This window comes from Mirounga angustirostris, unplaced genomic scaffold, assembly GCF_029215605.1.
Source record: "Mirounga angustirostris isolate CCGP_5_RB_7025 unplaced genomic scaffold, mMirAng1.0.hap1 SCAF_2, whole genome shotgun sequence".
In the NCBI taxonomy this organism is placed as follows: Eukaryota; Metazoa; Chordata; class Mammalia; order Carnivora; family Phocidae; genus Mirounga; species Mirounga angustirostris.
Genome location: NW_026991710.1, coordinates 188,032,878 through 188,049,775, shown reverse-complemented (window position 1 = coordinate 188,049,775; position 16,898 = coordinate 188,032,878). Strand labels below are relative to the sequence as shown.

The 16,898-nt window shown below is 43.1% G+C and overlaps 1 protein-coding gene across 3 annotated transcripts in view; it reads left to right on the top strand.

Moving 5' to 3' along the window:
• Positions 1-3,169: 3,169 nt before the first annotated feature.
• Positions 3,170-16,898, top strand: part of ING2 (inhibitor of growth family member 2) — a 28,169-nt gene continuing 14,440 nt past the window's right edge. For 2 of the 3 annotated variants that reach the window (XR_010409735.1, XR_010409736.1), the window contains exons 1-2: positions 3,170-3,687; positions 8,359-9,053. Coding sequence is in view for 1 of the 3 variants with exons in the window: in XM_045879619.2 (XP_045735575.1) it covers positions 3,516-3,687; positions 8,359-9,029 (843 nt within the window). In the remaining 2 variants the exon portion in view is untranslated. Of the gene's footprint in view, positions 3,688-8,358; positions 15,326-16,898 lie in introns of those variants that run through there. The other variant, XM_045879619.2, reaches the window with a different exon arrangement.

Genomic DNA, 16,898 nt, shown 5'->3' with positions numbered 1-16,898 from the left:
TATTTATTTGCCAGAGAGAGAGAGAGAGCACACAAGCAGGGGGAGAAGCAGGTAGAGGGAGAAGCAGGCTCCCCGCTTAGCAGGGAGCCCGATGCGGGACTCAATCCCAGGACTCTGGGATCATGACCTGAGCCAAAGGCAGACACTTAACCGACTGAGCCACCCAGGCGTCCCTATTACCTCTACTCTTGTGCATGTTTGAAATTTTCTGTAATTAAAAAGTTTTACAAAACATTAAGAAGAAAAAAAGCATTTCAAATTTAATTGGCCTGACTTAAGCAATAGCTGAATTTTCTCAGGAGTATCTTTAGAAATCCTTCAGAACTATCTGTTAGTTTGTTTTCAATGAAAGTTTGAAGCTTTGCCCTCCCCTCTCACAATATAAATAAGGGCTACAAGACACAGGTTTAGAGGCATAAACACTTCCCACCAGGGACCTCTTAAAAGAAACGGATTTTGAAATTACAGGTAATTCCAGACACTCCTACTAATTTTGGGGTTACCTATCTTTTTTAGGATTACTTTATGGTAGAAAATATTTTAAAAAGTAGGTAAGATGCCTTTTTGCTTTATCAGAGTAAATCACCAATAAATTTCTACATTGCAGAGAATTGGGGGCTTTAAAATTTCGCATTTGGCTCAGCACGGCAAAAAAGTCTTGAAAAACCCCCAAATGTCCAGTTAAGTGGTTCCTGAGAAGAAAAGAACATGATAAATAACCAACGGTCGAGTTGAGTTTAAGGAATATGGTGATTTTTTTTTTCCATGTAAGTACTCTTCCCACCTCCACAACGTGCTTTCATAAATATGGCAGGAATAAGCCTTTAATTTTTATAAATATAGCAAAAAGGAGAAAATAATGTATAAAAGTTCTCTATTATCATACTCAGCCTCCTTTCCTCTCTTCTTGCTCTAGGTTCCTTGAGGCGGTAGTCTTAAGTATTCTGCATCTCTCTGCCTTCTTTTTTTTTTTTTTTAAAGATTTTTATTTATTTATTTATTTATTTAACAGAGACAGAGAGAGAGCACAAGTAGGCAGAGCGGCAGACAGAGCGAGAAGGAGAAGCAGGCTCTCCGCCGAGCAGGGAGCCCGATGCGGGGCTCGATCCCAGGACCCTGGGATCATGACCCGAGCTGAAGGCAGCCCCTTAACCGACTGAGCCACTCAGGCGCCCCATCTCTCTGCCTTCTTACTGCTAGGTTCTAACCACGTGTCCTATGTGCCTGCAGGTTACTTCTCGGGTTGAATAAAATCCATAGGTACATTCAGGGCCTAACCTAAATCAGTAAAAAAGGCATCTTACATTATTTTGGGCCTCCAATAAAGACTACCTGAATCAAACCCATTAGTAAACAAGAACAGCAGGGTTCAGGTAAAAAGCAATAAAATTGCATTTTTAACAGTGACTGGTTTTTGACAAAACCTGGCTGTTTAATCTGAAGGATTTAAAGAATGACAATGAAATCCCTAGACGGTTCTCCGAAACACACCACACCGTACTGCCCGGGTTGATTTAATATTCAAGCAGTCAAAACCACGTTAAGTGTCACAGGATAACAACACCACACAATCTCCGAGTCCCGTGCACTATTTTTGTTGTTACCAAGATGTCGAATTTTCTGGAGGGCTTTGTTTTGGCTTGCAATTTAAAATTTCCCTAGATCAAAGTCTAGACTTCTCGCTGGACGTCAATGGTTACTTCTACTACTGTTCTCAAAGGTGCTCTAAAGAGGTCACCATACAGGGGCAGCACCCCTGCGAACGAACCGGATAGAAGGAGAAATCCACTCACGTTTCCTTTTTAACTCAAAGGTACTACTCAGAAGAGGACTTGTTTTCATGGGCATTCCACCAAAATTCCCCGCGTACTCGTTCTATTTACAGCCATTTCTTTCAAAAACAAATGTTATTACATCCCGAGAGTCGGTCGGGCATTAAAATTAGCATCTCTGCTGAGCGTTTCATTTAACACTACACAAAAATTAAGCCCTGAACGTCGATCACATCGATAAGGACCTGGGCCTGTTTACTGATTAGGCTTTTATCCTCATTTCCCTTCTTCCCGCCCCCCGCCCCCCAGCCGTTTGCAGTCTTAGGGTAAAAAGAGATGAAAAGCGGGTGGTGTGCCCCTCCCGCCTCTAAGCCCGCGCCGACGTTTAATGCTTAAACGTTCTGACACCCGGAGGGGATAAAATTCTTTTTCAAGGTTGTGTGTTGGACAAACACGTTTCTGGCGCAGAGGCAGACTAAACCAAACGGAGGATTCCTGAAGAGCCGGAAGGTGGACAAAACCTGCCAGGTACTTCGGAGGCGGGAGACCTCCCGCATATGAGGAAGGGCGGAAACATGCTAAAAGCCAGGAGGGAGATTTAAAAGGCGAGGCGACTAAAGAGAAAGAAAATGCAGGGGGCCCGCGGAAGCACCGCCTACCTCGGCGACCAGCCCCCCACCCCCACCCCCACCCCTCCCGGCGCTCCGTGAGCCCGAAAGCCGCCGCAGCAGGGCCGGGGCCCGCGGACTGTGCCGAGGCGGCGGCCGGACGAGCGGGCGGCCCGGCGGGAACACAGCCGCCGAGCATGCCGGGATCCGCGTCCGCTGCACGCTGGGTCGCGTAGTTCCCGCCGGCCTTACTCCAGGTTGTAGCGAAAAGCGGCCGGCCGCCTGCTGCTCTTTTAAAGCCCCGCGAGTTGCCGCGCCAGAGCCACCTGATGGGGAAAATGTCGGTAACACCGGGCCGAGGGAGTTGGACCGAGATTCCCCCTCCCTGTGGGAAAGGCGGAAGGAAGGAGCCGGCCACCTTCTCTCTCAAGTCCCATTCAGACATTGAGCAGAGGCGGGCTTGACAGTCCTTCCCCTTTAAGAGGGGGCGGGGCGCAGCTTGCCGTTTGGCCGTCCTCCGCACCCTCCCCCCGGGCCGAGAGTTGACAGACCAATCGCCCGAGCGGCGGTGGGAAGGCGGGAGAATGCGAACCCTTCGGTAGGGCGGTAGGGGCGGGCCCCCGTCCTTATTAGGAGTAAGTCCTGCGCAGGCGCAGAGGCGGCCGCAGCCGGAGGGGCGGGGGCAGTCCAGTGAGAGACTCTCCGACAGGCACGGAGGGTGATTGGGAGGAAAGGGGGCAGCGAGGGGCTTGTCATGGGGGTCCGTGCTACGAGACGGCATTGGTAGCATCGGGGGACTCCGAGGGGGACGGGAAGTGTCAACGCCCGGGACCCCGGCGCCAGCTCCGCCGGGGGATCCCCGCTGCTCTAGTCCTGGGGAGGGAGGGGAAAAAGGAGGGAGCCCTGATCTCGCCCCGCCCCTGGGCTTGTTACCGCGGGGGCGGGGAGTGCGGGCTTCTTTTGGGGGGAGTGGAGATCGGGGGACTCGGCTGTGCCCTCTTGAGCGGCTGCCGGTGTCCCCGCGGCGCCGGGCTGCCCAGCAGAGGAGCCGCGGCCGCCGTGGCTGTTGCATGTGTGGCTGCTGGATGCGGAGGCGGCGGCGGCGGCGGCGGCGAGGAGCAGCAGCGGCGGCAGGATGTTAGGGCAGCAGCAGCAGCAACTATACTCGTCGGCCGCGCTCCTGACCGGGGAGCGGAGCCGGCTCCTCACCTGCTACGTGCAGGACTACCTCGAGTGTGTGGAGTCGCTGCCCCACGACATGCAGAGGAACGTGTCTGTGCTTCGAGAGCTGGACAACAAATATCAAGGTAGGGGGCCGCGGGGCCGCCTGTGCGGGTCCTCCGCTCAGTCGGATTCGCTGGCGTCCGGGCACTGTCGCTCGGAGCCTGCCCGGGGAAGTGCCGCTTTCCATTTCTCCTGTGACAGTCTCCCCGAGTGCACAGGCAGGGTCTGGTGTGTGGGACGGAGGAGAGCGACTGGAGACCGGGTTCGCGGCCCTCCCTTCCCCCCGCTGCGGTCGGCGAGGACTTCTGTGGGGTATCACGGGTGGGGGTGGGGGCCGCTCGTCAGCCCCGCTGCAGACCCAGCGGCTGCAGCTGGTGTGGAGAGGAATCAGCCATTTTAAGCAGCATTTGTTCCGGCGCTTGCCTGCCCCGTGCCGCAGACCCTTCTGCCCCGGCGAGGGCGCGTGCAGCGGGCGGAGGGCTGTAGGGAGTGAGCGGCCGGCCGCAGCCGGGCTCCCGCTGCTCTCCGGGCCTTGGCTTTCCCCACCCCCCCTCCGGCCCCCACCCCGAGAGCAGATGCATTGGAACGTGCGGGGGGGAGGGGGCAGGAGAGGGCCGCGAAGGCGGACTCGGGGAGGTCCCTCCCTCGGCTCTCCGGCTCCCGGCTCCGGAACGGAGTACGTTCCCTTCTCCCGCCCCAGGGAAAGTTCCGGGCCGCAGCCTTTCCCGAGCGCCATCAGCCAAATGGTTAAAAGGGGAGGGGTCCCCGCGGGGAAAGGAAGAGGGGCGTGTGTGTGGCGGGGAGGGCCTGCGGTCCCTGGGGCGGGGCCTGAGGGAGTGACGTAGAACATGGGCGGGGCGTGGACGGGCGCGCTCCCGCCCGCCTCGAAAATGGCTGGTGGCCGGAAGGTTTGGGCGGAGCTGGCTGGTGGGAAGGTGTCGGAACCTTGCCGAACGTTAGTTCTTTCCTAGCAGAGTCAGTGTTGAGGTTTGGGACATGTTTATCGTGGTTTTTCGACCCTTTCTCCATCACTCAATCAGGACGAAGAGACGCTCGGCTACTAGGACCATCGCTGACCCTAGCACCGCGTAGGTTCCGGGCCTGCGTCACTTCCGGGCCCCAGGTGGAAGTGGGTGGTTGACTGGGCAACCGCCTGGCGTCCCTTAACCCGTGGGTCCCTCCTTCGCCAAGTTTGAGTGATGAGGCAAAAACCACCCTTTGTGGTCAGACCCAAGAAGACTAAGACGGGAATCAGCCTTTTCCTACAGAGGGTATCATTTATCACCGACTGTTGGTGGACCTTTCGTGTACTACTAGGGGAGAAATTTAAATGGGGAACCGTTTTGCGTTTAATAAGCCTGATCAAGGAATAGACCTTGGACATAATGTGGAAACAGTCGTACGGACTTTAAACAAATAACTTTTTGGACCCCGTTCTCTGTTTTTCTAGACCCGTCACTAATCTTATGATTTAGTCTCAAAGGAACCCACTTCTGGGGTGACATTTTCTGGCCTGTGGCATGTTAGAATATTTAATTGTTTCTGTGTTTTCGAATCTGTAATTTATTTCTGCCTTCCGAACCCATATGATAGGGTTGTTGATAAGACTGATCTCTTTTGGGGGAAAGAGAATCAAATAGTGTTTACTTACTGTGTGTCATCACTGTGCCAGGTCCAGAACATTATCTCAAAATAATCCTGTGAAGTAAAAGTATATTTTACAGACCAGTTAAAGTTTACAAGGAGTTTAAGTGACTTGTTCAATTAACTAGGTGGGGAAGTAGGCTGGCTACTTCATGTGCACATCCTTTTTTTTTTTTTTTTTTTAACTATTAACTTTTTATAAAAACTTACTTAGTAAAAACTCTCCAAAGATATTTTCTACAGACATGGAGCACATACATGAATTGTAGCCTAAAAATGATACATATGTGCTGTATATTGAACACTTTTAGTTTTTCAAATAGTAACTCTGAGGTTTGTAAAACTTGCATGGTTTTACATTTCCTTAAAGACACATATTTGCCTTTAAAAGAGTTAAGCTATTTTCATCTGAATTTGGGAGGGGAAATCGGTTACAGGGAAATCTGCCATCTTGATCATCTAGAATTGTCTTAAGTAACATGAGAAACAGTATTAGGCTTTAAAAGATTGAGAGATTATAAACATTTTCAGCTCCATTAAGGTTGGTTATTTCAAGATTAATATAGAAGAAGGATCTAGTTTTCAGTCTGTGCCCATGCTTACTAAGCTCCGCTTCCACAATTTAGCTTTATATATTCGTGTGTTCTTGGTTCACATTTCATATGCTTTTTATTTCTTTGCTAGTTCTTAAGTATCTTCTGTTTTTGGATTTAATACTTCCTGCAGTATTTAGTGATATAAATTATACAGGAAATCAAAAAAGTTTCTCTCCTACCTATTTGAGACGCTTTGAGAAATTACTGAAGAATCAAAAACTTTTAAAAATAGAGAAATGAAGACAACAGTTTCACAATTGAGAGAAGTATTTATTATGGGATATGGTTATTAGAGAGCCTCAGTTTTTGTTCCAATATTCTTGTTCATAATTGCTTGGGTAAATAACCATTGAACTAAAAATTAATAATTTCAAGTGCCTTCCATGCAGCTTAGTAGAAAGTGCTAAACGGTGGAGCCAGACATACCTGTCTGGCAGAGTTCAAAGTCTGGGGTTGTTACCTCTTGAACTTCATTTTCTTCATGTATAGAAGTGATAGCTTTCTCATGGGGTTGCCTTGGAGATTAAATGAGAAAATCTTTATCGCATAAAAGGGGCTTAGTAAGTGTTAGTTTCCCTTCTTTCACTATGTAGTTAAGGAGTCTTAGAAATAAGAATTCTTCTCATATACAGTTATCAGTGTGCCTGTATGATAGAATATAATTAGTGTCTAACTCCTGATAGTTAGGTACAGAATATTTAAAATAAGATTTACCTTTATTTTTTAATCCTCAAGTTTTGTGTCTGAGGGGAAAATACATAATTATTTTTCCTGGAGAAAAATTATGTTCTTAAGAAAACCACTTACATACCTAGCTGGGCAAATGGGCTAGATATGAACTTTGTTTTAAAATATGCTGTGCAGGTATGAGTACCCTCAAATGTGTGGTGGCAGTTTGTCATGTATCCCAGGTTAAGCAGTTGTCCATCAAGTGTGAGTACGTTCAATTTCTAGGGAGGAGTTAATGCCTAAGAGTCGTGTTGAAGACCTGCTTTGTGTTAACCTTTCTTGCAGACAGCCGTAGTGTACACATTTTACTCGTCTAACATTTCTGTTGTTATCATTAGAGTAATAATATTAGAAGGTAAAACAGTATTAGAAGGTATGCCACGTGCTGGTAGTACTATTAGAATATAATAAATGATATGCCATGTGGTGTGGTAAATTAGAGGCAATTTTTGTTTCTCCACCTTTAGTAAGACAATTCTCTTTTAGATAGCTTTATCTCATAAGGACAAGAAATAGAACAGATTTGAATAAAAAACTAATCTTACGTAAATTTTTTGTGACATCTGGAACTATATTTTCAGATTTTTGTATACCATCTAGTGACTCAGACATTTTTAATTGATTTAAATGTGTCCCACACGCTATACAATACCCACATCAGCAGTTTAAAAAGCTTAAAACCAACTGCTGAGTTATCTACAAAAGCAGAGTGCCCCAGTGCTGACTTTACTGTAATTTTATTAGTAGCTTAGTCAGTTGATGCCAGAATCTGAACCTAAACCTACCCTGGAAATAGTTTGGTTTTCAGAATCTCCCATATGATAAAATAAATGAGCTATTAAAACTAATATGGTGGGAAGAGTTACTTGTGTCTGCTTTGTTTAAGAGTGCCCAGGAATATGATATGAACGTCAAGGTGAATGTCTCTCTGGAGTCATGTAGCAAGTCATTGATTGAACTGTAAATCCTGTAAACACAGATGGATAGTCATCTGTAGCTTAGTTATAGAACCTCTCTAAGTTTTACAGTTGAAGTCTGGCATGTAAATTTTATTACAGTGTTTTGAGGTTCAGATGACGTATAAGTGACTTCACTAGGTAGACTATAAAGTGGCATACAATGTTCTTGCCCATGTAAAATACTTCGAGTATTAATTAGTACACATATCTCTTATCCTTTAAAAAAATTTTTTTTTTTAAGATTCTATTTATTTACTTGACAGAGAGAGAGAGAGAGCACAAGCAGGGGGAACTGCAGGCAGAGAGAGATGGAGAAGCAGGCTCTCCCCCCACAACCCCTAGGAAGGAGCCCGATGGGATCATGACCAAAGCCGAAGGCAGATGCTCAACCGACTGAGCCACCCAGACACCCCAGTGTTTTTTTTGTTTTTGTTTTTGTTTTTTAAGTAAGCTCAACACCCAATGTAGGCTTGAATTCATGACCCTGAGATCAAGAGTCATATGCTCTACCAACTGAGCCAGCCACGCACTCCTCTTATCCTTTTTAATATAGACTGAGTATTAGAAAGCTTTGTAAAAATAAATAAATAAATAAATAAATAATTGTAAAACTTTGTATTCTTATTAGTTTATTTCTAAATATACTTTCATATTGGATAACATACGGTCTTTCTATGGGAAATAATGTCTTTCAAAGTATACATACCAAGAGGACTGTGATTTATGATTTGAGTTCATTCAACTTTACTAGTTCTGTGAAAGATAACTTAAAAAATATTATATGTGCTAATGCACAAATGTTCTGATTTTTCTCTTACGTTTTTAGAAACATTAAAGGAAATTGATGATGTCTATGAAAAATATAAGAAAGAAGATGATTCAAACCAGAAAAAACGCCTACAGCAACATCTCCAGAGAGCATTAATCAATAGTCAAGAATTGGGAGATGAAAAAATTCAGATTGTCACACAGATGCTCGAATTGGTGGAAAATCGGGCAAGGCAAATGGAGTTGCATTCACAGTGTTTTCAAGATCCTGCTGAAGGTGAACGGGCCTCAGATAAGGCAAAGATGGATTCCAGCCAGCCGGAAAGATCTTCAAGAAGACCCCGCAGACAGCGAACCAGTGAAAGCCGTGATTTATGTCACATGACGAATGGGATTGAAGACTGTGATGATCAGCCACCTAAAGAAAAGAAATCCAAGTCAGCCAAGAAAAAGAAACGCTCCAAGGCCAAGCAGGAAAGGGAAGCATCACCTGTTGAGTTTGCAATTGATCCCAATGAACCTACATACTGTTTATGTAACCAAGTGTCTTATGGGGAAATGATCGGATGTGACAATGAACAGTGTCCAATTGAATGGTTTCACTTTTCGTGTGTTTCGCTTACCTATAAACCAAAGGGGAAGTGGTATTGCCCAAAGTGCAGGGGAGATAATGAGAAAACAATGGACAAAAGTACTGACAAGGCAAAAAAGGATAGAAGATCGAGGTAGTAAATGCCATCCACATTTTAAAAGGTTATTTGTCTTTTATATAATTCTTTCAGAATTTACTTTCGGAAAATGTTTTAGGGTAAATGCATAAGACTATGCAATAATTTTTAATCATTAGTATTAATGGTGTATTAAAAGTTGTTGTACTTTGTCTGTGACCTTAATTTTCTGCACTGAATTACCAAATATTTTAAACCAGGTAGTCTTTAGATCACCTGATGAAAGGAGCAGGGAATAGGGAGAGGGTGGTGTGAATATTATAAAAACTTCACAAACCATGCCTATTTCATTTTCATTTAAAACTACAATGCTGTTTTTTGGGTAAACACCAAAATTTTGCTAGCATTTTAGTTCTCTGGGCTTTAAAAAATTTAGGTACAGTTGGAGTTCTCTGTAAGCATTCAGATTATCTTGGGTAATTTACAATATGAGCACTACATTTAGAGCTTCTTTCTCCCTAGCCCCATTTATACATACACTTGTTCATCTCTAGTCTTCCAAGAGTTTAAGGAGCTAGAGATAAGAATAATTTGGGATTCCATGTGGAATAATGTGCTCTTACTAGAGTATTTGCTGCTGTATTTTCCTTAGTAGCATTTTGATACACTGTCAGTAGCCCATTTGTAAATGCCTTGCTGCTGAATCATAGATACATTTAATCTAGTGCTTAATAAGGGAGTTGTGTTTTGTTTTGTTTTAATTGGGACAGGTAAGCATAGTTAGGATACCAAAAATGGTGTCATTGGCTTATATTGGAAAATATGGGGTTATGTAGTATCATGGTTCAAGGTTGAGCAATTTAAAAAATGCATCTTATTTAATAACATTTTCCACGTAACCCGCTGCTATGATGCCTAGCCACAGGCCTGTCAGTGGGGAAAAGGGCATACGTTAGTCTTTAAATACTGCCTTTATGTCAAACAGGAGTTTAAATAGTTTTCTAGTGGCTATAGTTGATTTCTGTCCCAATCAGTGATTATATATTATTTTAAGTAGTAGTGTATTCACTTTAACTTTCTGGTATTGGTGCTGTTTGATGTTTTCACGTTTAATGAACTAATTTCGTTATAACAATGCAATTAATAATGTATTTGTAAATTGAATTTTCCAAGATTCTGATATTTTAAGGATAAGCATATTGATGGATATATGAACATCTATTCGGAGAATTTTTTGGTTTGGGGGAGGAGGCATCAGATTAACTAGTCCTTTAAATCTATGTGTAACATACTTTTTATTCCTCATTTCTCCCTAATCTGATGATCTTGATTCTTTTTGATTAACATGTGAAAAATTCTGTCTGCTTGTTTGGAAAAAAAAAAAAAAACTTTTTTTTTTTCCTCTTCTAGCTCTCCTGTGTGACTTTTAGGCATGTTACTTCACCTCCTCTGGGTGTCAGGTTATTCATCTGTAATATGAGGTTGGCTTAAATATCTCTAAGGTTCTTTTGAGATCCACAGTATTTGCACTATAGTGAGGATTTTAATAATCAAATGACTTATTTTTCTCTTTTTAAAATTTTGTCCTTCATTCTGAGATGTGAAGACAGTTTAAAGGTGATCTTTGAGACAGGTAAATGCACAATATTTGATTAACTTCTGTCCTAAGGATGTTTTGCTTGATGACTGGAAGCAGTTGGTTATGTTGCTTCTTGAGCGAGAAATATCAGGCAGCATGATGATGAATTTATTTTATTGTAACATAGTTGAGTTGTAAAAAAATTCTTTTGAGAATACCGCATTTTGTCTTAGTGATTACATCCTCATTACCAGGATAGAGCTATTTACCTGACACCATTAAAAATATCTGTATGTGCACAGTCTCCAGAAGCTTTCAGCTGTGACTATGTAGAAGTCAACACTTTTTCATACATTAACTTTCCCTCAGTATATGAGGAAGAAAAACAACTTCATAATAGAAGTACCCAAATTTGTATTAGGCTTGATAGGAAAACAGATATGGAAAATCCTGGAAGATGTGCTCTCTTTATGACCTAATGTTTGAGACAGTTTTATTTTTATGAATTTTTTGTTTGTTTTCTATACCACACAGGAAATAGAAGTCTTAAGTTTGCATAACATTTTGACTAGGATTTCTTTTTTAAGATTCTAGATTTCATATACTGTCTCATACCATGGTTATCAACTCATGCTATAAACCAGTGGTTCCTAAACTTGTCTCCTATTAGAATTACCTCAAAAGCTTCAAGAAATGCAGATACCTGTGTCCCACACCCAGCAATCGCGATCTAATTCATTTGGAATGTGGCTGAAACATTAGAATTTTTTTTTAAATCCCCAGGTGATTCTAATCTACAGAAAAGTTTTTTAGAACTGCCGTATTATGAAAATTTGAGCCTCCTGAAACCTGTGGGTGACTTCTCTACATCCAGATTTATACGACTGTCTAGCACATAGAAGTTCCAATACATGCACAGGAGGTTGTCCCTTGCCCCCAGTGGTCTGCCAACACTTGAAGACCCAACACTTGAGTGCTCCTTGTGTGCTGGGCGCTGTTCTAATCAGTGGTGGTTCCAGAAGACAAAGTCCTTGCTCATGCACCAGACGTTTTGATGGGGAGTCAAATGTGTGTAATGCTAGGTAACTGTTAGAGGGGAGCAAAGCAGAGTAACAAGATGGATGGGATGGGAGGTGAGTCTTAATTATGGTGATTAAAGAAAGTCTTAAAGGAAGTGATCTTTGAGCTGAGACCAGAGGGAAAGAAGCAGGTGAGCAAGGCAAAGATTTAAAGGAAAGGAGGAGTCAAACAAGCCTGCTGGTTTGATGAGAGCACTTGACACAGTGTGGGAGGGACTAGAAAACGACTCTCGAGAGCCACGGTAGAAAATTTGGGAAGGGTTTCTATTGAAGAATTCTTTGAAGATCACTCTGATCATGCTGCATGCAAAGTGTGTCATAGGGAGGCTTGGTGAAAATAGGGAGTATCCGGAGACCCTCTTAGAAGTCTTTGCACCAGAAATATTGGTAGCTTAGACCAGGGCGGTAGCCGTGGAACTGGTGGCAAGTGGTAGGACTCTTATGTCTTCAAGATCCTGCCAGCGGAAGGATTTTGGCCCAGCAATCAGAAAGCAAAGAGATGACCAGGGTGACTCTTAGGTTTTTTGGCTTGAGGGGACAAATCAAGATTTCTGTTTGCGTTTGGGTTTGAGATGCCTGATTTCTCATGGGATCCAGCATGGAATTGAGGGAGGGGCCGGGAGCTAAACTTTTGGGATCCAGCATGGAATTGAGGGAGGGGCCATTTGGGAATTAGCCAATAAGAGCTTAGAGGCATGTGACAAATCACTTGTAAACAGATAAGTGCCTCTCAAATTTTAATGTGCCCGAGAGTCACCTGTTTCTGTTAAAATGCAAATTCAGTTTCAGTAGGTCTGGTGTGGGGCCTGAGGTGCTACGTTTCTAACAAGCTCTTCAGCGAGGCTGATGCTGCTGGCTCTGGGACCCACGGTTTGAGGTGCAACCGTGTGGATCCAGAAGAGGGTGGGGTGGGTCCTGGGGCACACCCAGCATTTGGAAGGGGGAGCCAGCAAAGGAGACTTCCAGATCTCTCAGATAAAGCAGAAAAATGTGGCACACCAGAACAAAAGTGACGTGTTTCAAGAAGGGAATGGTCATTCAAGTGCTGCACAAATAAGATGAGGACCGAATTAGCCACTCGGTTGAGGGTTTTTCCGAGTTAACAAGCTCTGAGTTTGGGGATGAAGAACTGCTTGGAGTGGGTTGTGAGCAGAAGGGGACAGAAGTAGAACCAGCAGTTGCAGACAACTCAAGTTTTGATGTAAAGTGGAGCATGGATGGAGCTGAGGTGTGGGTGAGCAAGGGAGGATTTTAACTCAAGGAGACAATATAGCATGATCATATGCAGACTGGAAAATTCCATTAGAAGGGGACAGATACATGCTGTCAGGAGAAGTGGCTTGTGGCAGGAGTGAAATCTGAATAGGCAGGCAAGTGGGAATGAGTGAGAACGCACACTTAAGAGGGGTTCATCTCAAATAGGCACAGGGACAGTTCCAGTTCACGTGTCAAGAAGGAAGATGGTGTTTTAACTCATTTATTAAAATATTTATTGTACACCTATTACTTACAAGGCACTGTTTTAGGTCCTCGGGAATAAAACAGGGATCAAGACAAGATACAAATCTTTGTAACTGGATGGTGCTTAGGTTCTGGAAGTGAACAGGTGTGAATGCAGATAGCTCGCTAGATTTGGTATTGGGGAAAATGAGATTATTCTCTCTTAACAGCTTCCACTTTCCCCATTGAAGGCCTGAGATGGGAAAGGGGGAGGGATGTTCGAAATATCCCTGAGGACGGTGGGAGAGTGGACCAGGAAGGCCAGTCAGAACGGTGGGTCAGCTGGAGCCTTTGGTCATAACTTCAAACAAACTGGTACCTCCTTCTGTTGCTTGAATGCAAACCAAAAAAGAGAACGGATAAAATAACAAAATTTCAAAATATCCCTACAGGGAGCTAGAAAAAACGGCTCTCCTGTCCTTTTTATATGCCCAGTAGGTGGCTTCCTTGGAAGGATCTATCCTCATCCCCCCGCCCCCCACCCCCCACCCGAAATGGAGAGGAGCCCATCTTCGAGGAGCAGTGGAGGTAGAAATAAGTCAGACCGCTCTTCAGCCCTTCCTGAATCAAGTGCTTACAGTTTGATGTCATTGAAAATCTATTTTAAGTAAAGTGTAATTTATCTTGGAATTACCCTTATTATGTCACCTAAGCTCTATACATCAATTAGAGAGACCAAAGCTCCTTTTTCATATCCTATATGTGAGGGCAGGACGGTACCCTGTCTGAGGATTCCAGAGATGCGGATTTCTCTGGGGTCTCAGCTGGCTGGCTTCTCCTCCTTGGCCTGCAGTTTGTTCAGCTGTAAAACGAATGATTTAAGATACAGTTATGCCAAAAACATGGTTATTAGTATTTACATCCCTTGACATTGTTAGGAAAGAGTTCTCCAGGTCACAAACTTACTAATGGTTGAGTTTATGAAAGAACGGGGTTTAGTTCACGTAACTAGTAACTGGACTTCCAAACAGGGTTTTCTAAACTTCAGACACTGGAATGATCTTGATGGATTTTCGCCATGTCCACATCCCATTTCTAGTTTTATATTTGGAAGTATTACTTAAAACTTTTCTTTCAAACAACTCACTTTTTGATGCCAATTTATTTTTAAAAGAAGGCATATCACTTTGGTGAGTGGAAAATTAGTATCACTGACTGGATTACCTTAAAATACAATGGAAACAAAGCAGTGTTACTAAATTCTAGCTATGTAGGATTGCTGTGGAAACAGCCTCCAATCTGTTCTCCCTTTTTAAGAAGTGTGATTAATAAATACTCTTAGGTAAGGGTAAAAAGACATGTAAGCACCAAATCAAGTCTTTCTGCATGATGTAACCAAAAAGATTTAAAGAGAATTTTGAGCACTCCCTTAACCATCCTTCTCTGGGAAACACTTTAAGCAACAGAAGGTTAGCTACTGCAGTTTCTCGACTATCAGTATAAAACAAATATGAACATGTCTTAAAGGCATCTATCTACCTACATGCATGCAGATGGACTCTGCCTAGTAATAAAGGTTTCTGTAACCGCCCCCGCCCCTTCCCAAGGTATTGACCAGCATTACCCACATCAGTATTAAAGTAACTGACGTTACCCTGACTCAAAGTTTCTGGTCTTGTCAGTTTTTTAATCTCAGGATAAAAATAATGCAGCTCTTTCAATGCCACTCAGTGAGCAGAGAGAGATGTCCCGGGCGGCCTTGTTTGTGGTGCTTTGGGGCCTGGCATTCCAGCTTTGAAAAAAAAAAAAACCCTTAAAATTTTCCAGATAACTTCCTCAGTTGCCCACTGGCTAGTGAGTGGATTCTTGATTTGGCAATCTTCATTGTAAAAAAAAAAAAAATAAATAAATTCCTATTTCCTTATGAATTAGATAATACCAACATGTCCTAACACTGAAGGCCTGAGATTTAGGGTGTCGCAGTGTGTTTTGGTATGGTGAGTAGTTGTGCGCCCACATCACTAAAGTAGTCTTTCACGTTTTAATTGTATTAGATAAAAATTGTCCTGCCTTCTTAGATACGTCCTTCAATCCTTTTTGACATATGGTATGACGTAAACGAAGATTTGATGTCTTCATCCTTTGACTCGGCACCATGTTTATGTACGGGGATATCCTTCGATCTTGCCCCAGTGTGGAGGGCTGTTACCTCTCTACTTGCCTCAGACTAGTTTTTAAAATAAATGTGGCTGCTTTTAATGAGTTTCGTTCTTCGTTGCTTCTAAAACTGCCTGCCTAGCACTGGAAAAGCATTTGGTCAAACTTGTGTCTAGCTTAAAAATAAATACATTCTAAGAGAGGATCTAGTGCTTGAGCTTTAATGTATGGTTTTGGTTTTTTAAATATGTGGATTCCCCTCCCCCCCGCCCCTGTTTTTGACTGTGTTCACACGGCAGTTTTGCTATATCCTTGCTATGAACAGCAAAACTGAATTACTTTGACCAGAGTCCTTAATTTATTTATATAGTACATTAATCTTAGAAACTTCCCACATAGAAGCAAACGTGTTAGGCCAACCAGCTTGTTTGCTCTCCGAAGATTCAGGTTTTAGACTAGTGATACGGGATCATGCCCTCAGTGGGAAGTAAGGGTTTGGGTACGGACACGGACAGAAGAACTGCTGTTAGGCTTATCAGGAATGTAGAATTAGGTAGCATGTAGCACTGCCAAGCCTTTAAGACAGACTTTTATTGTACTTTTGGCCCATCCTGAGACATGGTAAATCCCTCAACTGTCAGAAATTTCCCCCTCTGAGCTTTAGAGTGTGTTTTGCTTTTTGGTTATAAATTTGCATTTCTCACCAACTTGAAAAAATATCAATTCTCACGGATTAAGGAAAGAGATTATATAAACTGTAGCAAAATAGCAACTGAAAAGTTACTCAGTTTTGACTACAAAACGTTGATAGTAGCTTTGGCTTTGAATTTATGATGCTTGAGTATTACACTGAAAAAAAATTTTTTTTTAAGATTTTTATTTATTTATTTGACAGAGAGAAACACAGCAAGAGAGGGAACACAAGCAGGGGGAGTGGGAGAGGGAGAAGCAGGCTTCCTGTGGAGCAGGGAGCCCGATGCGGGGCTTGATTCCAGGACCCTGGGATCATGACCTGAGCCGAAGGCAGACACCCAACGACTGAGCCACCCAGGCGCCCCTACACTGAAAATTTTCTACATCTACATCAGTTTAGTGTTATTTTGGAATAATTCTGGCTGAATTTAAGGTGTAATTTAGTAAAACAATCTAGAACTTTTCTGATTACACAGTAGAAAAGAAACTTTCCATGGCTAGTTAAGAGAGGAAAGCAATAGAAGGATGTAACTTATTTTTTCTTATTTAAATCTTTGTTAAAATCCATCTGAAATTAGATCAAATGTTTAATTATCTGGGATTGAGAGATTTTAAAACTTTTATATATTACTTTCATATCATGTGAAAATCGGAAAACAAGACTGAGCCTTTTAAGCTAACAAGAGTGAGTTTAGGATCTTGGTAAAGCATTTTTGTAAAGAAGTACTTTATGTCTCAGAGAGTTTGTAGTACCTGCTTAAATAATTCATGGGTAACTCCGTGAGTTGCAAAATAGTAGCTAAGGGTACTATTTTACGTGAGGGGTTAAGGTAGACGAATTGCTGGGGTTTTTTGCTTGTTTGTTTTTGTTTTTTTACCAGATACCCGAATCTTTGTTTACTCGTTATGTCCCACTGAAGACCATCCTTCTGAGGGAGCAAAAATGCAAACATTATGCTATGAAAGAGAATGTTACTGCACA